Raw genomic sequence first — 25,233 nt, forward strand, 5'->3', positions numbered from 1 at the left:
GACCCCCATGGCAAACTACAGAAAGCTTTATTTTAATACTTAACTAAAGAGGGATTCTCAGAAAACAGCATAAGGCAAATTAAAAAAGATAAATTCAAGACACTAGTCAACATGGCTGGAGAACTTACTTTTATTCTTGCAGTTTTATACTAGGAAGCCAACATTTAATTTAATAACCCATTGTCCACAATTGGTTTATTAAAAAATTTTAATCTTTAAATTGTACATCAATATCCTATGATTCCAAATGTTATCACTCTCCTTCAAGTCTGAAGAAAATGATTAATTTATTAAGTTCCACAGACAGCACAGTCCCACTGACATAACATTTAGTATGAAGTCCTACACTCATATGAGAATTAAGAACAGCCAGCATCAAACTGGCCTGAAACCTGATTGTGTTCCTGGCTCAGGATACTTGTAGTAAATTTGTAAATCCACATTAAGACACAAAATTAAACTAGGGTGTGTATATCTTATTAAAAACTTTTCACAGTAAAAATTAACATTAAAATTTTACTAGATTTCAAACTTATTATGGTTTTTATCCAATTAAATTTTCAAAACACCTGATTAACTGTGAATTAATTGCAAGTAACTTCACGTAGGTTTTTTTTCTTCTGTTTGCCCAGCATTTCAAAATGGTTATGGAATATTACTTTTAAAATGTCAAAGTATGCTATACATATTGCACTTTTCTGCTAGGCTGGGGCTAGTATCTTCCATGGCAAAATACCAAAACTATTGAATAAAATACACTTTTAAATCAATAGGTACTTGATTAATTTCCCTGAAATTATCAACATCGTTATCAAAATCTTCCAGGATTTTGTAAAATTTGATTCTTTAAATACAGTTTTAAAGTTAAACGTATGGAGGGGGAAAAAAACCCCTCACATACTGACTTTTTATGTCCTTTTCTGGTCCCTCAATGACCAAAGAGAATTTTAAAGAAATTATGCTCCATGTTTCCTGGCTTAATAAAAAGTTACAATTTCTATTATCCAAATTAAGAAATATTATACTAATCAAAAGCTATTAATTTTGAAATATCTATGTCTGTCTGTAGGTCCCCTTAGAACCTTTCCAAACTTTTATAATCAACAGATTTAATCAGTTATATACTAAAATCAAATTAGGTAAATAAACTTATTTTGCAAAAATAAAATCACTTCCCAATATGCTTGACAGAAACAAGCTATTCATTTTCATTTGTGTTCCATTGAAGACATTACTGAAATCTGTCCAATGGTTTATTTCCAAGTGGTCCACTACGGAATTCTTCGGAATGTTTTAAGATTGGCTGTAGCTAGAGTTCTGACTTCCATTTGGACCCTGCTCTCCTTCACTGTTCAAATGGGGAAGAAAGAGATTTTTTTACCAATTAAAAGATTCACTTTTAACACCCTAATAAGCCTACTAATTTTAAAGCTCATTATTCTGCAGCAGAACTCTACAAAGAAACATTTTTAAGACACAGATGTGGAAAAATTAAAACCCAGAAGAGTAACATTTGGTTTTATGCTTTTATTCTTATGTAACTTTTTGTCCTCACACATAACAAGCATTCTGGAAGTCAGTGTCCATATACACTCCAAAAATTTAAATTAGGGTATGGGATTTCATTCTTATTACAGGTATCACTCAACATAGAGATTACAGCTTCTTCTAAACAAATTTTCTATAAAATTAAATCTTACATATAAAATTCTATTCCTACTATTTATGAAAATCAAGAAGTGTTCTTCCAAAAAAACTGGTGTCCAAAGGCATAATAAAAGCATATATAAATACAGCAAAACCTTATAAGTCAGAAAGAAATATGGTAATTTCCTGGAAAATGCTGAATATTTAAAATAAAAATAACTAAAACTGAAAATACCATTGAATGTGGCAACAGGATTATTGCCTTATCTTGTCCACCATCATCTTGCAGCTTCAGGCCCTGCCACTAGTGGAGAATCACTCAGGGAATTTCTGCAAAAAATGCATCCAAAGGCAGCTGTTTGAATGACTGTCTTAAACAGCTCCTTGTATAAGTCAAGTTAACTTTGTCCAAACTGTAACATTATCAGTAGCAACCTACAAATTTATCTTGTTATATAACTTAATTATTTTTCTAGATAGATGATGAAGATGGGTAACATTTCTTTATTTCCCTTCTGACTTTTTTCCCTACCCCAAATGATCTGATATACAGTGAGGGCTTAGAACCTGAACTAACTGAACAGATCCCATTTAAAAAAAACAAAAATCATCAACAACAAAAACCTCTTAGCACAGGTGATTCATTATTTAGCAAAATTATGTTACTGCGTGCTGTGGATCTTAGGGTCACTCAAAACCAAAATTCTTTATCTTTATAATACCAGGTCATTCATCAGGATTTTTAAAACTGCTACTGAAATTTATAAAATAGGAAAATAGCCAGTAGTGGGGGGAAAAAATATGGCACATAGTCAAACTGACATGAAACTACTACAGAATTCTTTATCCCCGAATTTCAGATAAACATGCCTAATTCTGCTCTGATTAAATTTATGTACAATATGTAGCCATATGTTGAGGGATACCTGTAATAGACCTCCATTGCATTAGGAAAAATTACTAAATACATGATCAGATTAATGTATTTTTTAAAATGAGATATTCTCAAACTATCAAGTCACAAATTTAAAAAATAAAATTAACATGGATTATGAAGTTTTGGAAGAAATTTTAAGAAAAAGATACAAACCAACATAATTTATGAAAAATATGGTAAGTATGATATATAATTAAATGAAATCAATAATTAAAGTTTATAAAATACCTGTTTGGAGGAGGTTTTGGTTTCGGCATCTTACTAAGAATAGTTGCCATCTCTTTTCTCTCATCAAAATTCTTCCACTGCTCATATAGTTTTAAAATAACCCTGATTATTTCCAAAATCTAGAAGAAAATATTTGAAAAGTTCTCAGTGGCAAAAACAAGCAACGTTTATTATATAAAGAACACACATCACAAAAAAACAGTAAAAAGATAAGAGTCTCTGTCCTTAAGTATGCAGGTTAGACAATTTTGATAAAATTTGAAAGCAGTATTTTTCACCACACTGCTATTTAGACAGGTTTTTCCTCCTAGAGTCTCATCTTTTAACAGGTTTACCCTGTCCATCCTTATCCATCTCTGAAGTTGGTTTCCTTCTACCTGATGACATCTTACACCAAAACAAAATAGTGAGATACTAAGTAAGAATAAAGGTTCTAATCATGGAAGAATATGCCACTATAGAGCACACTCCTCTAATAACTGTTTCAAACAATTTAATGGGAGATTGCACACACAAGATGTTTTTATTTTCTGTTAACTACCTGTAAGTTAAGGTGCTCAAAACCTGGCAGCTACAAATTTGTCATAACCAGTTTCCAAATTAGGCCTTTCTTTCCCACCTGAGTGGACCTAACTTGGATTAATTTTAATGTATTCAACATTTCAGCAGAAAAGGCAGAAAACATGGCAAAAACCATTTTGCCAGGAGATAAGCTGTTTTACAGAAGTTCACAGTAGTAATCAGTGGTCACTAGGTAGCTTTTATTTTTTTTATTTCAGCTTATTATGAGGGTACAAAAGCTCAGGTTATATACATTGTCCGTGTCCCGCCCATCCCCCTGAGTCAGAGCCTCAAGCGTGTCCATTCCCTAGACAGTGCGCCTGGCACTCACCATGTAGTCATACCTCCATCCCCTCCCCCTACCTCCCACCTCTCCGAGTCAGCACCTTCAAGCGTGACCATTCCCCAGAAGGTGCGCAACGCACTCATCATGTAGGCATACACCCATCCCCCCCGACCCGCCTCAGTCTGATATCCAATTGGTATCATTCCCCAATGTGCATTTAGGTGATGATCAGGGAAACCAATTTTCTGGTGAGTACATGTGATGCTTGTTTTTCCATTCTTGGGATACTTCACTTAATATAATGGGTTCCAACTCTCTCCAGGAGAACCAAAGAGATGTTGTATCAACTGGGTAGCTTTTAAAACAATCCTTGAAATTAGAGGCTACTTTGTAACCAGTCAAAACAAAAGTTTCCCATTCTATTTAACCCTAAGCTGAAAAGAGAAATATAACTTAAATAGTCAACATCAACTCTTCCCACCAAATGTATTTCTTAATATTTTTTAACCAATAATTTTCTTAGCCTGATGAACATCACAAGATTTTAAACTCATGGTAAGTAAGACATTAATTTTTAAATGTTCAAGTTTTTATTTAAGTAAGGGAATGTTAAAGAATACCTTTTCCATATCCACAGAAAGCTCAGCAAACCACTGTCTGGCATCTTTCTGCTGTACAACACAGGCTACATGTAGGCAAGCTGGAAAGAAAATGAGAGACAATTGCCCATGTTTAGCTGCAGACGTAGAATACATGATCTTAGAACTAAAGATAAGATTTTCACTTACAAATTTATGTGTATTTTCCAACATTCCTCTAAAAAAATTATACAGCTTGCAATCCAAGACCAAGAATAAAAAAAAATAACAAATTATACAGCTACATTTAATAATTACCATTGACCATCTCAACAACCTAATCTGATATAGATAGAAAAAATTATTAGACTGCATTAATGTTCTAGATATCTGCTCCTCACTGTGTGCTAGTTCCTAGCCGCAGTGCAGTTGCCTTGAAAGTCAGGGTATGTTAGAGAGGAAGAACAGCCAAAGAGGAGATTAGAACAGGGAAGCCATCCCTGAACAGTGGTATAAACAAAGTCAAATTGTACCCAGAAGTCAGTGTGACAAAAACAAAACAAGAAAGTCAATCAATATGCCAAGCTTTAAGAATGGTGACTATGTTTTGACATTTCATTAAAAGCAGTGTTGCCTCTGCTTTTTTTCTTTTTAAAGTTATTAGCATATGATCAAGTTATGTGAAGAGTGGGCACACCTATACAAATTTAGTGTTGAAATAAAATAGAGGTTAGGAAACAATGTAATACACTGGATACAATTATATATATTATATGTAATATAACTAACAAAGATAGCAAAAGAGCTCAAAGACAAGAATCCCCATTGCAATTTTGCCTAAAACAATTTCTACTAGCAGTCTGGCTACCCTGATCCCATCCCAGCTTGTTGAGAGTTAAATTTCCTGGTCTGGTTACCCACATGACTTGGATTAGGATGACATTCTAGGCAAACAGCAACTTAAATGTGAACTGACATACTGGTTGCCCCAAGTCAAACAAAACTACAGAGTAGGGCTTAGATCTAGAAGGAATTACGAGGCTAAAGGACTGAAATGATAAGAACAGATGATTTAAATACAGTGGAAAAAGCCATGACAGGGGCATAGATAGAGTAAATTAGAGATTGAGGAGGCATCCTAAACCCAGACTGAGGTAATGTTGCGAGGGTGCTAGGGAGGGTCAATTAAAGGGGGTATCTGAGCCAAGCCTTAAAAAAAAGTGAGAGTGGGAGGAGAGAATGGCATGTATATAAATGGTAAAAAGAGGCTGTAGATTTTATCCAGCAATTAGGAAGAGCACTGAAAGGTTTAATTTGGAGACAAATTCTGAATCTTAAAAAGCTCATTCCAGCATTTTGTATTGTACAATTCTTTGAGACTATCTTGTGCATTATGGGATGCTTAGCAGCATCCCTGGCTTCTACCTACTAGATGCCAGTAGCACCTCACCCTAGTTATGACAACCCAAACCAGACATTGCCAAATGTCCCCTGGGGGGCAAAATTATCCCCAGTTGAGAACCACTAGCCTAGCTCAACAGTGTGGAGGATGGATGGGCTCTCTGGGCACAGGGATATGGAAGACGAATTAGCCAGTTAGGAAACTGCTGTGGTAACCTGGATAGAGATGAGAAGATAGTTATGAGATTTAAAAAGGAACAATCAAGAGAAAAGCACAAAAGTATTGGTAACCAACTAGATGTAGGTATCAAGGGAGATGAAACAGCCTAACTGGTGAGTTTCTAACTAAGGTAATTAGCTAGTGCTATTCAACAAGCTAGCAAAGACATTAAAAGGAGGAACATATTTTGGGGCAAAGTGATGAGGTCAGTCGTGAGTCTGAGGGGCTGTGTAAAAGGAAAAAGAATATAAAGAACTGCTCGGGAACAAGATCTTGGCTAAATAAAGAAATTTGAACATTTTAGCACATAAGAGATAGTAGATCTCTCTAAGCCATGGGCCTCAGTGAAAATACCCAGGAAGAAGAAAGCAGGGATGGCAAAGATGTAGCACATGTCCTGTTATCCCCTCCTTCCTACCTATGCAGATCCTAGCATTCTTCCACACTGAACCCAGATGCCACCTCAAAATCCTTCCAAATCCAGTATTTCAGGGAGCCACCAGTACCACAAAAGTATACACACAACCTATTTGCCACCTCCGATGTAAGAAGGTCAAGAAACATGAACATTTAAGGAAAAACTGAACAAAGAGAAACAAATGAAAATTAAGTCTGAACTGGGAAAATAATGGGGGAAAACCAAGAGGATGAAGTTATAGAAGGAATCAATAGAAGGAAAAGGAACAGAAATTAACAAGTGCCTAGTAAATAGCAGGCATTATTTATTGCTCTACAAGCTATCTCATTTAATTCTTGAAATGATTCTGTATGGAATTATTAGCATCCCCCTCATCTTACAATTAAGGAAACAAACCCAGAAAGGTTAGATAATTTCCCCACAATTGTAAAGAAAGTAAAGTTTAAACCTAGGACTATCCGACTCCAAAGACTGTGTTCTAACCCATCACATCACTGCCTTCCACAGACAGCAGAATGGTAGCTAACTTCTCCCTCCAGCAAGGCATTAAGGACCACAGATGCTCCTTTACTCAACCTAAGTACTTAATTGGGCTTAAGATATGAAAGATGGGCCCAATTATTTTACATAAGTTCCAACTAATATTGGCTGGCTTAATTCTGACCTTTTCCCCCTAAACAAACAAAAATGCTCTATTCAGATACTGATTAAAATGCTTTTAAATGATTAAAAAAAACTTACTATAAAAGGGGGTTGGGGGGGATACTAATCCTGATTTGTGACAGTTGCAGTTCATATTATTGAAAGTTCACATGCAAGTATTAGTCTATTACTTCATGGAACATAAAAACATAAAGTACAATAGGTTGAAATTTATTTTAGGATGACCTAAATATATTTATAACAATTTAATTAGCAGAGGTAATACCACGCTTACATACCTAAAGCTATCATGAAAGGAGGATACAGTAGGCAAAGATCCGTTCTGTAGGTATCATTCACTATCCTCCTATAGAAATGCAAATCATATTATTACTGAAAGCAGAACTACCTCATGTGTACATTTCCTCCCAGAGAGGGCCAGATTTCCCATCTTTGTACACACTTATTTCCCTTTTCTATTACTGAAGCACAGCTACAAAGGTGAAAACATCAAGGCAAAAGGATACATGAATTTGAAAACAAACAAGCACTTATCAATGAATAAAACTACAGCTAAATATATTTTAAATGTCAAAACCTCATAATAAATTATAATATGAACATATTTACATAGTTTTTCAAAAATCAGAAGATTAAATAAAAAACCAGAAATTATACAATGAACTTATATGTATGTTGAATACTACCAAAAAGTATTCTGATTATTTTAAAGATAACCTCAGTCTTAATTTTTATATTAACAGTCTGTTTTTCATACAAAATCAAATTTTAACGGGTATATTTATCAAATAGATAAGGTGCTTATCATTTTAGCATTTATACCACTATAGTTATTAAAATTCAACAAGCAGGTATTTTGCTTAACATAAAATATCTTGGGGCACTAGTTTAATGACTTTAAAAATACTAAACTTCATTTTTACTTGTCAACCTTCCTATCTAATAACAGGTTACACTATTAATAACTTCTGTTCTAATTACCATGCAAGGGGAAGCAACATGTCTTCTTGGCCCATGTCCTGCACATACTGGAGCAAAGGTCTATAAGGATGATACACTATCAAGCAACAATCCTAGAAACAGTTTAAAAAATGTGTATGTATAAAAACAGATTTATTACAACACAAAAACGATATCATTACCCAACTGATTTGTAATTGTGTATTCCAAAGTGAAGTTCTCTAACTCATGCTTGCTTCCCTTTTATTCTCTTAAGCAAGCAGTATGGCAGCCCTAACCTCTACTGTAATAGTGAAGGCAGTGCTCTCTCTGGAATATACCTTGGTAAATCGGTTGGCAGTCAGTCAGCATCCATTCATTCCCTTAGAGACTCAAAGTGTCACATCTGCAACACACTGAAACCTCTTATTAGCCTATAAATCCATAATTCCCAACTGGAGGAGCAGAATTCTGCCAAAGACATTATCTATCTTTAAATAACACTGTACACATACACAAATTGTGCACATAATTTACAGTGGTTTAATGTCCTGACCTGTTTGCTTATAATCCTTTTATTGTAGTTACTTACTATAGAATAGAAAAATGTTCCCATCCTAAGTAGGATACACAAATTATTTTATGGGTTTCAGAGAAGATACAGGTGATAAGGTTACCAGGCTACTAAGATTTCACCGTCATGTATCATGTGGATGGTTTTAAAATGTACCTCCCTACAGATCATTTCTTTAAATAATTTCTGACTTTATTAAATTTGAAAATGTTTTGCTCTATTAATCGCAGGAAATATACTTACCATTAGTTCTAAAAGATAGAATTCACATTCTAATATCTGTTTTAAAAAAAAAATTATCAAATGTCAACAAGAAACCAAATTAGATGAGTCCACTTATTCTAACACAATTTATAGACATTATAGTAATTTAGCACAAATTTTAATTAAAATTTTAAATTAAGAAAATAACTAGCTTATATTAAAATGAACATATGCAACTTTTTATTATATAATACACACAATTATGACTATAAAGCATTTCAATCTTTATAAGGAAAAGCCAGCTTCTTATAAGCATTCTTTTTACTCATTTTTATTTAAAATATCCTGTAAAAACTTCCTTATTTTTCTACTCAAAAAATGCAAGAATGCAATGATCTCTACTTAATTAAAAACATACAGTTTAAGCAGAATGAACAAATCCCTTGCATGGTAGAAAAAGAAAGATATGTCTATTAAAATATCAATGGAAATTCATCTCAAAAATATTTCATACTGTCCCATTAAAGTGGTTCTCAGCCCCAGCAGCACATTAGTATCACCTGGGAGTTTTTAGAAAGTACCAATGCTGGGGGGCCCCAAGCCTGAAAATTCTATTAAGGTGGTCTGGAAAGGATGCAACATCAGTAGTATTAAATAGTTCCCAAGATGATTTAATGGTCAGCCAGAGTTGATAATCACTACTATGAAGTATTTTAAAAAAATGGTAAATGCTAGTTATTTTTAATTTAGAATAATGTCTATAGTCTTGTAATATCTGAAATTGTCATTTCTAGGAGACTATTAAGTTTATTCTAATACAAAATGTAGCTAGTTGATATATAGCTTTGACAAGTGTTTTATTTTATACACTATACTTACATGATTCATCCTATAAGGAAATTCCTTTGGAAAGGCATATGAAAATCTAGTTTTTACTGTAGAAAACAAAAAATAATTTTAACTAAGACAATGAAAAAATAACACAAAATTAGACTTTAACACAGTGTAGAATATTAGAGGGGAGGGCTACCCATTTTCAGCAGCTCTTGGCGTTGCTTAGGGATCTAGATTTTTTTTTCAGGGGAGGGGAAAGACTGAGTAGCAGGAAGCCCCAGATCACCACCTACACTACAATTAGCTTCAGTTTTATATTTGGTATATTAAGAAAGGTACTGCAGCCCAAAAAATAAATAAAAAGAATGAAAAAAAATCACTGGCTTTTATCATCTTTAAAATCTTTCCAGGTCCAGAATGGTATTTATTGTTCTATTCTCCAGTGATTTACCTTAGAAGGAACACACAGGTTGTATATGTGTCTACAATACATATGTGCTTATTTTAAAAAAATATATACATATATGTAATATTGAAAGGATAATATACCAGAAAATGTTAACATGGTTATCTGAGATTTAAGAATTTTTTACTAATCTGTACTTTCTAAACTTTATATAATGACTAGTAATTTTTTATCAAAAAATACATTTTAATAAAGCATTAATATATATGAAAGGTCTCTAGAACCTTTTTTTATACCACACAGTTACAACTCTATTATCTACTACTTTATTAGTCACTAATAAAGTATAAATGAAAAAAGCACGTTAACCATCAGTCCCCCATCTCCTTAAAATGGTACATATATATATTTAAGTACTATCTGAGAAAACTGTATTCCAGCTATTATGCCACAACATTTAACTCAATCAAGTAACTACTGACAGGTCCTCAAAGATCTGTTTTCATAATTCCTTCCATTTATATAAAATCCCAGGTGACCTCACTGAGACGAAAAGGAATTCCATTTATTCTAGTATCATGTTTTCAAAAATATTTGTTTTGTAAATTGAGTACCCTACTGCTAATTTAGATAGGTAACATCTACTAGGATTTGAAACCATTTACACTTGACACCAGGAAATTTACACTTAATCTTTCTTTTTCTCTTGTCTTCAGTTAATTTTGAAAATGTACCTATACCTGTTAAGGTTTCTGAGTTTTACAAATCCTTTTTATGTAAATAAGATGTAAAGTGTAAGAGCAAAAACAAGTTCTTATATAATGGTAGACAATCAACAGGTAAAATTACCTCTGTACCTAAAACAAATCTACATTCCTAACTCTTGGACCTTGACACCTAATACCTCTATTGAAATTAGATTTACCTGATGCTGTCAACTTATCTCTTACTCCATGCTAAAACTGCTCTGCATTTTGATTTTCTATCTTCTAATCCCTTCCTTCCAACTTAGAGGAAAATGCATCATTCCTCTCTATTGTTACCCCTAACCACTTACGCACTTGCTTTCATCTATTCAATTGCTAGTTCCTACTATTTTTTTCATCTTTAACCTTTCCTCCTTCAGTAAATCTGTCTCATATGCTCAAATTTCCCTTAAAAAAACAAAACAAAACAAACACTACCTAATTATATTCCCTTTTTTTTTTTTTAGTAGACTCAATATTTTTTAGAAGTTTTAAGTTTACAGAAAAACTGAGAAGACAGTACACAGAATTCCCTTATACCCTTATGGACTGAATGTCTGTGTCCCCCCAAAATTCACATGTTGAAGTCCTAACCCCCAATGTGATTGTATTTGGAGGTAGGGCCTCTGGGAGATAATCAGGTTTAGATGAAGTCATGAGGGTTAGCCCCCATGATGAGATTAGTGTCCTTATAGGAAGAGAAAGAGAGGTTAGTTAGATCTCTCTCTCCGACGCAAGGAATTGATCTTTTTTACCACGTTGAACTTAGACTTCTCAGCCTAGAACTGTGAGAAATAAATGTCTGTTGTTAAAGCCATCCAGTCTGTGATATTTTCTTATAGCAGCCTGAGCAGACTTAAGACACACCCTCACCCAGTTTCACCTATTATCATAGGTGAAATTCTATAGGATTGTTGCCCTTATATGAAGAAGACACACCAGGGCTGTGTGTGCAGAGAAAGGACCATGTGAGAACACAGCCAGAAGGTGGCAATCTGCAAGCCAAGGACAAAAGCGTCAGGAGAAACCAAACCTGTTGACATTTTGATCTTGGACATTTAGGCTCTAGAATTGTGAGAAAATACATTTCTGTTGTTTAAGCCACCCAGTCTGTGGTATTTATGGCAGCCACAGCAAAGTTAACACACTGAGCAAAGCACTATTCTAAGAGTTTTATAGATATTAACTTATTTGATCCTCACAACTACTCAACATAAATATTAACATCCTCACCTTGCAGATGAGGAAACTAAGGCACAGAAAAAAATATTTTGTTCAATTTATCCCATAGAAATGGAGCTAAACTTTGAAACCCAAGCAGTCTGAGCCTATGTAATACACTATAAAACTTAAGAAATAAATAAAATAGGCCGGGCGCGGTGGCTCACGCCTGTAATCCTAGCTCTGGGAGGCCGAGGCGGGTGGATCGCTCGAGGTCAGGAGTTCGAGACCAGCCTGAGCAAGAGTGAGACCCCGTCTCTACTAAAAATAGAAAGAAATTATCTGGCCAACTAAAAATATATATACAAAAAAATTAGCCGGGCGTGGTGGCTCATGCCTGTAGTCCCAGCTACTCGGGAGGCTGAGGCAGTAGGATCGCTTAAGCCCAGGAGTCTGAGGTTGCTGTGAGCTAGGCTGATGCCACGGCACTCACTCTAGCCCGGGCAACAAAGTGAGACTCTGTCTCAAAAAAAAAAAAAAAAAAAAAAAAAGAAATAAATAAAATAGCCTGTTATAAGATTTTCCTATTCACTGGTAACCAAACCTTTTATGAACATACTTTTTAAGCCTTTGCATGAAAAATATAAATACATCAATATATACAACTATTATGTACCCATAATAATTAAAAATAAAAAATTTTAAAACATATATATAAATAAACCTTGGTAACAGGTATCTCACATTAAAAAATGTATACATTTTTTAAAAAGTTTAAAAAGCAGAAACTAACATAAGAAAATCAGGTACCTCTAATCTACTATGCAGAGACTGAGCATTGCTAACATTTTGGTAAGAATTCCTTTTAGTCATTTTATAATTTTTTAATAATTTGATTTTCCAAAGGGCAACTCATTACTCCATCAATGTGATATATTGGTATATTAAACTTTTTGGCAAAAATGATTACTAATCTTCTACCCTTATAAGAATTATGATGTGACATGAAAAAGACTGAATTATATTACTGTATTCTTCTCGGACAGGGACTGACTCAAAAATACAAAAATTAGTCAGTCTGGCTCACAAACTTAAAACATAAAAAGCTATCTTTTGTCCCTCCTGTGTAGATCACAGAAATAATAATAAATATGAATTATCTTTTGCTAGATGAGGCCTTTTTGCTTAATCTATAAAGTTGGAACATAGCATAATGTTAATATCCAGTATACGGTACTTTACAATGCTATTTCCTTTCATTTCATGACTCACAAAAAGCTAAATCTCATCTTTTTACATTTTTTAATATTTTTCATCACCTAAGAAGCTGTGACTACACCCCCTCTTTTTAGATAAAGGACTAAGGCAAAAAGGTAAAGCAACTTGCTCAAGGTTACACAGTTCCTTGGAGACAAAACATAGCTACTTAGTGACACAACCAGGGTTAAAAGTCAGCCTTTTTTCTGAACCATGTTTTTCAATATGTATATTTAAAAATACCTAATTCCCAAAGACAGACATTATAGTTGCTCAAGAAATATTATAGTATATTCCACCCATAACAATGACGTAACTATCATTAGGACACAATAAAATATAATAAAATTAGGAAATAAATTTTTCTGTACCCCTACTATAAAATTAAGAGCCACTGAGTTGATATTTTTGTATTGATAATTACTATCCATTTTTAACATTAAAAGTAACATCTTAAAGATAATACTATAAGTGGTTTTTTAAAAAACTTCTTTTTTGCCAAATTTATTAGTCATAAAGGTATCCTCAGGAGATTTAATAAACCCAACTAATCTCACACGTCTCATAAACTAAAAAATTTCTATGTACTATGAAACTTTCTTCAGAATTACATCCTTAAAGCAGATATATTTTTTGCACTTACATACAGAAGTAGCAGCAGAAATCAATCTTGTATTTGAGACTACTCCAAATTCCTAGAGAAAGAAAAGTAGATGAGACCAGGTACGTATTAACCCAGTGAACCTGGGAGTATCTATCTACGGTCTATTCAAAACAGTATTTCCTAGCTCCCCTCATATTTGTAGTCTAGTCTGTTCACCTTCTACCTACTTGAGGGAAAAAGTACTCAAATCTCTAAAATATACAGGTTGAGTATTTCTTATCAGATATGCTTAGAACCAGAAGTGTTTCAGAGTTTGGATTTTTTATCTTGGAATATTTGCGTTATACCAGTTGAGCATCCCTAACTTGAAAATCTGAAATCCAAAATGTTCCAATAAACATTTCCTTTGAGTGTGATGTCAGCACTCAAAAAGTTTCAGATTTTGGATTTTTGGATTAGGGATACTCAACCAATATTACTTTTCTTTAAAATGGCTACATTTAAAACAAATAATTTTATAATTTAATAACAATAAAAGTACCAAATTAGAAACCAAGCCGTAAAGTGCCAGTGCTAGTTTTCTGCACTTGAAATCGTTTCCAAGAAGACTGTTTAGATTCTACATCGAATTGCAAGAATAAATATTAATTGAACAGTATGCTTCCTATTCAATTGAACCTGGACTAACAGATACCTAATGCCATTTAACAATAAAACTATTGAATCTCTGAATAAGATAAACTTTAATATCACCAAAAGAACTAAAAAAAACCATACAAACAGTAATTATCCTTTTCAGAACAGGGAGACAAGAATGATATGCATGAGACTTCCAAGATCACTTCTCATTTCCTTTTTCAACCTAACATACCACCATTTTAAAAATAACTAAAATTTATCAGGCGATCCACTTGACACATATCGTCTCATTTAATTTTCTCATAAGATTAATTTCATAAGATTCCTGAAGCCTTCATTTCATTTTAAAATTTGAAAAAAATCAAGAATCGGTACCTTATCCAACAAAAGAAACTAAACTAAAAAATCTATCTGTTCAAATATCTTCAACCTACCTCCTTATTCTGTGGGGGGGAGCACATGTATGTGTACACATAAATTTATATTTACATTTAAACATCCAACTGTAATAACTGAAAATAAAATATAAAAGCCTAAACACCATTTCTATACAGTTTTTGTACAATTAGCAGAAAGATTTGGTCATAGAGATAAAAAGTAATGCTATAACCAAATCTGAAAGTCACTCCACCAAGCCCCCAAATAATTCTTTACCTTAAAGCAAAAACTTTCACTCAGTAAATCACATAACAGAGTTCTACTCAGTAAATCAAATAACAAATAACAAAACAAATTAAAATCTCCAAATTAATCTACAAGAGTAGATGTTTATAAAGATTTTGCCTTAGTCAGCTATACTGGTTGTACTTAAGAGACATAAAATTAAATTATTACATGGTAATATTTAAATAAAATCACATATTACATGGTAATATTTGAAAAAAATCACCCATAATAAAGGGCTTTTATAAACACTTTTTTTTTTCCATTAAAGAACTTAACAACGAAGCTGGTTCTACCTCCTTAAACTACCACTCACAATGAGAAAACCTTAAATCTCTAGAAAGCTTGTCCTGATACTATTTCTAATAGAGTCAGCTCTCATTATTTAGGAAATAGTTGGGAAATATGTCATAGATAATCCTAAATAATGGCTAAAACAAAACTAAATCATAGTGGGTACAAAAAAGAATGTAAACTTACGGGGTTAAAATCACATTCAATATTCAAGAATACAATTACTATTCTAAAGATATCATCCAAAAATAGAAACATAATACAAAGATTTTGTAACACTAAAGACTGCATGAATTCATTATGAAAACCAGCCAATATTTGCTGCTATTTTCTGGATTTTAGCTGAGCTCTCTCAAAAATACTGAAAAGCTAAATAAGTTGAACAGAAATTCAGTCTCAGCTGCAAGATCCTATTTCTCTTTTCTCCCTCACCTGATTTCTCTATCCTCACCAACCAAACTTTGTTAGAATCCATGTAGCTATAGCTCCCCCCCATCCTTGTCTTCCCTCTTGCTTTCCCTGTGAATTGGTAGGCAGCCAATCATCAGGACACTCGAAAGGGGGAAAAGTAGGACATAAACATACAAGTGAGAAGGAGAGACATTCTCAGGTTATAGTAAACAAGCTGTGGCACTTACTGAATACTACTATAATTAGTGCCAAACAATAAATGTCTTAAAGGCAGCAAAGCAAAGCAGTTAAGAACAGAGGATTAGAAACTAAACTCTGCTGATTCAAATACTGGCTCTGCCACTTACCAGCTGTATGATCTTAGGCAAATTCTTAATCTTTCTGTGCTTCAGTTTCCTCATTTATAAAATGAGGATACTATTACCACATATTACATAGTTTGTTATGAAGGTTAAATCAGTTAATATTTGTAAAGAGACTTACAAAAGCACTTGGTACACAGTAAGTACTACATAAGCATTTGTTAAATTAATATATAAAATAAAGATATGTATATATCTTTGATTTTGCACAATTTCAGTATCTTGCATAAATTACCATCTATTATTACCTTTACATAACTAATGTGAAAACTGGGGCAGATTAACCAACATACATGACTACACTTTGATGAAGAACAGAAAATTGTTTTATACCTCTACTTTGGATGCCAAAAACACACATGTAGGAGCCATTAATACAGGATCTATACTTTTCAGAGAATACCTAAAATATGATAAAACAAAGTTAGATATCATTTATACAGAGAACACACTGGAAAGAAAATAAGATAACTCTATGGCAAACACATGATTCACTTACACTGTTCATCAACATTAGATAAGAGTTTCAAACAGCCACAACATATTCCCAAAATAAAACAGCCCTACCTGGCATAGAATCTCTTGAAATAGACTGTAGCAGTGGCAATAACTTGTTGTCTTAACTTAAGATGTTCACCTAATGCCTGGATAACTAAAAGGAAAATAATAAAGTTTAAATGTATCTTCTGGTACCATTATAATGAACAATAATTTCTATGTAGTCAAATCATGACTATATTCATTTTTAACACAAGAAAAACCTACACATGCTATAAAGCTCTACATGGATCATGGTGGTCTAGCACTAGGATTTGCAGATTTGTTTAATAGATATTCATAAGCACACAAAAAATTGCCCCATAGCAAAAATTATTCTTCCATTAGAGGATGAATGATAGGTATTTCCCCTCTATCATCTAAATATTTTCAATGCTTTTCATACTATCTTTATAATAAATATGAGAACAAAATATTAGCTGCCTATCAAGCCACTAAAACACTTTCTACAGTTTACAAAAAAAAAAAGTCCATAATGAATCCTCAAAACAACAAGAGAGTTAGATTTGCAAAAGAGTGAATTGAAGGTCAGAAAGATCATGTAACAAAGCTACCACACGGCAGACCTTCTGACTCTAAATCCTCTTCCCTCCAAAGCAAAGTTGAGGTATGACTGCCCACAAGAGGTTGTCAACCAAAGAATCATTTATCCTTTAAGTACTTTGCTTTAGCCAACCTTAAACTAGGTTTAATAATGCATTATAAAGGCTTAGGGAGATTAGTTAACACTTTCAAATTGTCCTGAGTGCCTATGACATGTAAGATTCACACAAAAAAACTTTATTTAGATCAATTAAAAGATAAGTAAATAAGTTGTAAAAAGAATACATGTATAAATAAAAATGTTAAATATGGACTAAAACAGTTCAAAAATTACCATTTAAAAACACTTTAATTCAGAGGTAACCAACTATACCATTTCAACCAATTAAAAATAAAAATGTTTACCATTTGTAAAAAATATTTGTAATTTCCAATACTCTTCTTCTGAAAGAAACTTCAAGTCCTTCTGGCGCTCCTTCAATAGATCTTGTTTATCCAAAATCCATTGTAAACTAAAAGAAGTAAGATGTTAAGACATGCTATAGATAATCAACAAGCAAATAAGCAAACACTATAAGATTGAATAGGTTGTTCATATTCTGAGAAGTACAAAATTCAAGAAGTAACATTAAAGATGATATTTCTCACATTTCTTGAAATGTGAATGAACACATGAATGTGTCCTGAAAAATATTCTGTTCTAATCCTTTCCCTCTTCCTCCTCAGTCTTTCTGTGTTACTAGCTTATATTGTATTTCATTGATTATAGGACTCTGATATCAAGACGTCTTATAATCAGTGATGCCTTAGCATTTTAATTGGCAGTATGTTTATTCCTTCTTAGTGATATATAAAATAAAGTGGAATTATTTGGCACCAATTAATGGCACCTTAGATTTGATGAAGTAAATTGTTTCTCAGCTATTCATGAGTAACCATGGTATTTGATTTTCCTACTTCACAAATCCAATCATACTAAAAGCTGCTTTAAAATTTATTACACTGACAGCCTCCTCCTCTGGTCTAGTCAAGAATACTATTTTTAATTAGAGATGCAAAATTGATATTGCTCACAAAACTATTCTGCAACCTGTTTTTCTCACTCAGTATGTATGGTAAGTCTTTTTATGTCAATGAACTTGTTATTTAGCATCCTTTTAAATTGCTGCACAGCATTATGGATGAATCATTAGCCAACCCTTATGGCAGATATACAGGTTATCATTTTTCCATTATTACAAATAATGCTTTAGTGAACAACTTTATAATTCATCCTTGCATATGATTAATAATATACCTGAAATCATTTCCTAGAAGTAGAACTAATGGGTCAGTTTTGTAGGTAACTTTGAAACACACTGTCAATTTGCTCTCCAAAAAAGTTACACTAATTTCCACTCCAACTAACCATTCATGAGTGTGTCTTAAAATATTTAATCCTATGGATTACTTACTGTCTTTTAAATAGTTCATAACTTAAAGGCAAAGTATTATGTTACTGTTTTGTTTTTTTGTTTGTTTGTTTTATTACTTCTGAAGTTAAAAATCTTTTCATACCTTTATTAGCCAAATATAATTCTTTTGTACAATGTTAATTCTAATATCACCATTTTTCTAATGGGATTGCCATTTTTTTTATGATCAAGAGATTCTTTTGATCTAAAATTTGTGCATTATGGATAATTTGTCTGTAAAATAAGCTGCAAAAATTTCTGCCAAGTTTAAATATCTCTCAATATTTAATTATCTGCAATATAGAAATCTGAAACTGAATCACTTATTTGAATCTCCTCATGTTTTACTTTTATGTTTGTCATGCATGGAAAAGCCTTCCCTGACTCAAAATGGTAAAAATAATCCACCCATATCTTAACACCTTTCAAGGCTTTTTTTCTTTCAATTTATGATCCATCTGAAATTTATTTTGACATAAAGTAGGGATCCAGCTAATTTTGTCAAATGGTTCCAATGCTGTTAAGTATTTCCTGACTTATAATTCTGCCATTATATTTGGATCTTCTTTATAATTTCCTATTTTTAATTTGTTTTCTTGTTCCTATGCCATGCTATTTTAAAACATAGAAAATTAAATAATTAATATCTGGTATAAACAATGCCCCCTTGCTACTATTCTTCAAAAAATTTCTGACTATTCTATCACGATTATTATTCTAAAACCTGAATAGAATCATTATGTCAAGTCTCAAAAAAGAATATCCACTCAAAATTTTGTTTGGGATTGCATTAAATTTAAAGATCAATATAGGGAGAAATTACATCTTACAATGCTACAATTTAAACTCCGTTTATTCAAATCTCTGTTCCACTATAGAGTTTTGAAGTTTTCTTCCTACTGGTCCTGTACATTTCTTAACTTTTTTCTCCAGTATATTTTCTGTTACTATAAGTAAATTATACTTTTCTACCATTCATTTTTAAAAAGTTTATCTTTGTATTTTGTAAGTAGTCATCTTATTAAACCTTTATTATTTCTAATAATTTTTTAATTAACTGAATTTTCTAATTAATTTTATCTACATATGGATAATTATTATTCTTTTTATATCTCATTCTCCTACCAATTTCATTGACTAGCATATTCTGAAAATGTCAAATACGCACCCTAATTTTCCTAATGTTTTGCCATTAAATATCTCTTGCTGATGCTTTGATATGTTTTTCATGTTAAAGAAGCATCCTATTTCTGTTTTAGTAAGAACTTTAGTCAAGAACAGATGTTGAGTTTTAATAGTATTTTAATGCCTTCACTGTTTAACATATTTCCTAATATTGACTCTATTTCTATAGTAAAATTTACTTTGTCTTGTTTTATACTTTTAATGTAATGTTAGTCTCCATTTAGTAATACTTTACTTATAATGTTTGCATCAATATGCAAAAGTGAGACTGTTTTTAGTGCCACCTTAGCTAGATTTTCCTATAAGCATTATTGTGGCTTTATAAAGAGAACTAAAAAGCTTTCCTTCTTTTTGTGTGAACTAGAACAATTTCAAAAGGAAATCCTTTTAAAAGTTGGAAAGAATTTACCCTTGAAATAATGTGGGCCTGGAGGGTTTTTTAAGGAGTTGCTCTCTGGTAATTTTCTTGTTTTGGCTTTCAAATTTATCACCATGGAGATAACCCAAAGGAACCTCTGATTTACTTATTTTTCTCATTCCTAATTTTTATTTTTGTATCATCCCTTTTTTATGGATTTAACAAGCAGTGGTCTACTGTTTTGGTATTCTCTAAGAACCAGCTCTTATAATTTTTTTTTTCCTTTTAATACATTAGTGTCAGTGTTCCTTTTAATAAATCTTTCTGTTTCCTTAGGTTTATTTCACTTTCCTTTTTAATATTCTTAAGTAGAATATTTGATTTATTTTTATTCTCTGTTATTCAGGATGTTGATTTTCTAATAAATGCAGCTTTGGCTATATCCCACATATAGTGATCTCATGCTATTTTCTAGATATTAACTAACTTGTCAGTTTCTTTTTGATACAATAAAGTATCCACAGTTGGTTCTGTAGTTTTTATTTTTGTAACCTGTTCAGTAATCCATTCAATCAGCAAATATTTAGTGCCCTTCTAGTTCATTTTGGTCAGAGAATGTGTTTGGGTCTACTACATCTTTCTGAAATATACTGAGATTTGCTAATCAATTTCATCTCCACAGAGTCATTTTACATTTTTAAAAAGATAAATTTCACAAATATTTTAAAAGTTTTCCTCACTGCACTTTGTATGAAGGATAAACCAAGAAGACTTATAAATACTGCATTCCATCAAATTTAAGATTACATGTAAGATTCACTATTATTTCATGTGCTACTATAAAAGAAATTGCCATGTTGATTTCAGAGTTGAAGTGTGAAAATGTGCATCTTAGAGGCATGATATACAGCATATTTCATGTCAATTTTCCTCTTTCACAAATTCACCTAAGACAATGGCCTTTCATAATTTTTTTCTCTGTTTTTCCAGGATTGTCTTGTCTTTCACACTTGTTAACCTTTTGCAGATCAGGGACTCCATAATTCACAAAGTATTTAAGTAAGGCAAATTGGCCTCTTCCTCCAGGACAATTTGAATTGGAACAGCACCAAAGGAGCACATTTAATTTTATAATAATTTTACATTTGAAAAGTGAAAAACCTGTTTTTATAATGCCAAAAGTAAATGAAAGCATAGTGAGAACACTTATAAAAAGGGAAAAAGGATCTTTTTTAATTTAAAGTTGAAAAACCAACAATCAACAGCTAGCTACCTGTCAATTCTCTCAGCTTCTTTCAAAGTTTATTAGGATACCTCTTCTCTGCTACCAAAACTTATTTTAACATTGCCAAAGCAAATATTTCACCGTGTGAAACAATGCAAAATAAAAATAATATAATCAGTAGTAAAGCTTCTATAACACTTCATCTCCACTGAATCACTTTATAGCAAAAGGAAAACCTGCTTTTCCTTAAATAGGTTTCTCAGCCCATTGTTTCTTTTTTTCCTCGTGCAAAGGGCTAAAAAATGAATGAACAGTAAGAATCGATCCTATTCACAGAATCAAAATTTAAATTAGTTACTAATGCTTTCTTAGCATTAAAAATTATTACCCTCTTTATCAAGTTCCGTTCCTCTTTCAACTATACAGTGGAAAGCCTAGTTAGTGTTCAATTAGCCCCATAACATACTTTCTGCCTGTTTAAATGTATTTTAGGATAAGCGTTAATATTACTCTAGCTCTTCCATGGTCACTGACAGAAACAAAAACTTACTCATCAAAAAGGTTAAAGAAACAGGCAAACAAATCACTGGAAAACGCACTTTTAAAACAAAATATAAGGCACAGGCTAATGAAATGGATACATTTTGAAAGCATCTGCTCTATACCTTATCAACATAAAACTCCATCTAGGCATAAGTAGTGGCAGGAAGCAGTCAACAGACAGAAGTAAGTCTGACTCCCTCCTCTCCTCGGAGTAAGATATCCCTTCAAGATAAAAGGTGAATGACAAAAGACCACGATGCCCATTCTCTGAAGAAATCCCAGGCAAACGCAAGCCACCACTGTCCTGAACAGGTAGCCTCACCGTCCTGAACTGAGTCACACTTCCCATACCTGTGCCCACTCCATCTCACTCCCCGCGGCCTAGCTAATCCAAGAATCCGAAATTGAACACCTAAATCTTCCTTCTCCAGAGACTAAACCCCCTTCCCTCACCCTTCCAGCTCACAGATCCTTCCCTCCCCGAAACCGGACCGGGGGCGTGGAGGAGAGTCGCCCCAGAGAAGCTCATCTCGCTTCCGGTAGCCGCCACCTCCCGGGAGTCCCGCCGGCGCTCGGGACTGAGGCCGGGATCCAGGCCCAGGGGAGTCGCAGGCCCACTCCTCACCGCCCCCCACGAACCAGCCCCAGGTGAGAAGACGGAAGATCACTTACTAGTGGGAGCTCTGCCAAAAGTTCCCTGCCATGGAACACAGCTTGCCCTGATAAAAAAGCACCAGCCGGCGGAGCGGCCCGCGGAGCGACCATAGACCCAGCCCGTCCGGTAACCACGCTCCCCGATCAAATCAGCTCGGCTCCGCTCCGCGGCAGCGACGGCGAGAGGAAGAGGATGGCACCCTATTCTCCTTGACGCCGGCCGGCAACAGTCAACAGTGGAAACCCGTTCCTATGGACAAAAGTTCCGGCCCGCCCCGCGGTAGCGGAGGAAGCCGGCGGCGAGACAACGGCCTGTGGGCGAGCGGAGATAGGAGACGGGAACTAGTGCTCACGGAGACTCGCGGCGGGTGGAAAGCTCTCGCGAGAGCGTAGCGCGGTTCTGGCCTAGAGCCGGCACAGCTCGGTCTTGGGTCCTCAGCACTGGAGTCGCTGGGTGGGCGTGACCTAGAGCCAAGTGGTCCAGGTCGCGGTTCTGTCATTCCATCTTCCAGGCCTCCAAAAACAGGACGATGGCATTGTAATAATAATAAAACATAAGATTTTATGATTTCGCTTATTTTTCCTTCTACTGGAAGGAGAAATAAATGAAGATGACTTTGGCCTCACGGATCTAGTGTTTCTAATTGAGTTCCTACTAGCACCAGACTCAATGTTGTTCTTTTTTTTTTTTTTAAATTTCAGGATATTATGGGGGTACAAACATTTTGGTTACATGTTATGACTTTGCCTCACCCAAGCCAGGATTGGAGGAGTGCCCTTTCCCCTACACAATGCTCACCGCGTCCACCAATGTGTTCTTAATGCGTTCTTTGGGAGTGTTAAAGTGCAAACTTTTAGAGCTTTTAATGCCGCAGAATCACTAGTTTTGCAAAACATCGAAAAACATGCACATGTATGTATACTTATGTACACAGATGTACACGCGTGCACATATATGTAACAAAAAAGCATATTGCAAAAATACAATAATTTTACAAGATGAAATAATGTTTTTGTATTTTCCATTTCATTATCATTGTAACAATGCATTTATTATAAAACTTTGAAATCTTTTTCTAAATAATTGGACATACCTGAAAGTTGTTCATAGAAGATCAGTGTTCTGAAGCAGTTTAAGACAGTATTCTTTCGCATTGTGGGTAGAGACCAGTTAGGGTGTGGTGAAACTAAGCATAATAACCATTTTTCTAAATGCAATAGAACAAAAAAAATGTCAGAAATAGAAAGGATATTATTTTTAAATTTGATTCAGTTATATATGTATGTATATATACTAGGTCAAGATGTGAAGTGCATTTATTTCTAAGTGCATTTATTTCTACAAATTAGCCTGAATGAGCTAGACTAGGAGAAATTGTGGTAACAGCTCTCCATTTCCCACCCCCAATCTCTGTAGCTTAACATAAAAGTATTTTATATGTCACGTGTCACTCCCATAAAGTTCCATAAAGTCAGCTTGCTCTCCTTGGTGGTTGTCCTCCAGATCTTAAAGGATCTAGTTAGTATGCTTCTGTCTTTCAATTATTCCATCTTGATGTTCTTTGCTTCTAGGCTTAAAATCTTTCTAGAGAGAGCACAGAAGACTCATGGTAGCTCTTACACAATGTTAGACCCTTGAAACAGAAACAACACAATCACCTCCTCTCATGGGTCATTGACTAGGATAGACACATGCCTCCAATTTAACTTTCAGGAAGACTGAGACATGTATCTGATGAATGCTATTGTCTGTTACACTACAGATCACAGTCAAAAATGTTGGAAAAGGCATTAGCTTAAACTCCAGGTCATGGGCTACTTAATAGAGATCAGGATTTCTCCAACTCTCTTGAGTTTTTTTGTTTTTGTCAGCCGGGCATCATCCAGAAGATAAGGATACTGCAACAAATTAGTAGTATTAATGCTTTATTCTATGTGCTCCTATTACACTTTGTTTCTAGCACTGGACTAGCACTTAATTCTGTTTTATACCTAATTCTGCACTCTTCTGCCCACAAAAACAGTGAGCTCCTTCATCTTTGTTTCTCCATTAGTTGAGGGCATAACACATGGTAGACATAGCAAATAGGCGTGTGAATCTGACTCATATAATTGGGGTATGTGCTTTGATATAACAGAATGGATAAAAAATTAGGTTGAAAAAGTGGATACTGTATTTAGAGTGCAAAAAGAAACACAATAAATTACTAGAGCTGTGAAAATTGAGTTCCTTTCCTTCTGTAAACTCTTTTAGGGAATTTACCAGAAATGCTACATAGAACTTCTTCTTGTTTGTGACCTGGTTTCTACTTCCCACCCAGAACACCAAATGCCCAACAGCTCCCAGTGCTCATGCGAGCTGTGCAAGTCAGGGACCTGGAGCTTACGCTTCTTTAGTTCCAGGGGAAATCACCTCTGAAGGTATTCTGTAAATGTAGCCTGAGTTAAATTGACTTGAACCAAAAGTTAACCTCATTTAAGGATATCTCTGGTGGAACAGAGCAATTTACAAAAGCTGTTAAAATTTCTAGATATCCCAGCTTACCTAGATATAAGAAGATGATGAACCATGTAGGTTTGCTTCTTATTGCCAATGATTTTTAAAGCTTTTCTTTATCATTTTAGGAGTATTGTTTTTCAGTCCTCACCACCCACATAATTTGAACTTAATGAAATAATT

At 33.9% G+C, this 25,233-nt stretch overlaps 1 protein-coding gene across 2 annotated transcripts; it reads right to left on the reverse strand.

Moving 5' to 3' along the window:
• Positions 1 to 114: 114 nt before the first annotated feature.
• On the reverse strand, positions 115 to 23,050 carry CCNC (cyclin C). Of its 2 annotated transcripts, none has more exons than XM_045544074.1 (12): positions 22,572 to 23,050; positions 17,540 to 17,646; positions 16,601 to 16,685; positions 16,367 to 16,436; positions 13,704 to 13,755; positions 9,536 to 9,591; positions 8,696 to 8,731; positions 7,921 to 8,012; positions 7,218 to 7,285; positions 4,280 to 4,359; positions 2,813 to 2,931; positions 115 to 1,348 (listed from the first exon to the last, which is right to left on the reverse strand). In XM_045544074.1, exons 1-12 carry the CDS (start codon positions 22,601 to 22,603, stop codon positions 1,294 to 1,296), a joined length of 852 nt encoding a protein of 283 aa, XP_045400030.1. In that variant the 5' UTR covers positions 22,604 to 23,050; the 3' UTR covers positions 115 to 1,293. The 2 variants fall into 2 exon arrangements, with proteins under 2 accessions (XP_045400030.1, XP_045400031.1); XM_045544075.1 differs by lacking the exon at positions 115 to 1,348 and adding an exon at positions 1,513 to 1,977 and having other exon boundaries at positions 22,572 to 22,870.
• Positions 23,051 to 25,233: the final 2,183 nt, after the last annotated feature.

Source organism: Lemur catta, chromosome 2 (assembly GCF_020740605.2).
Source record: "Lemur catta isolate mLemCat1 chromosome 2, mLemCat1.pri, whole genome shotgun sequence".
Taxonomy (NCBI): domain Eukaryota; kingdom Metazoa; phylum Chordata; class Mammalia; order Primates; family Lemuridae; genus Lemur; species Lemur catta.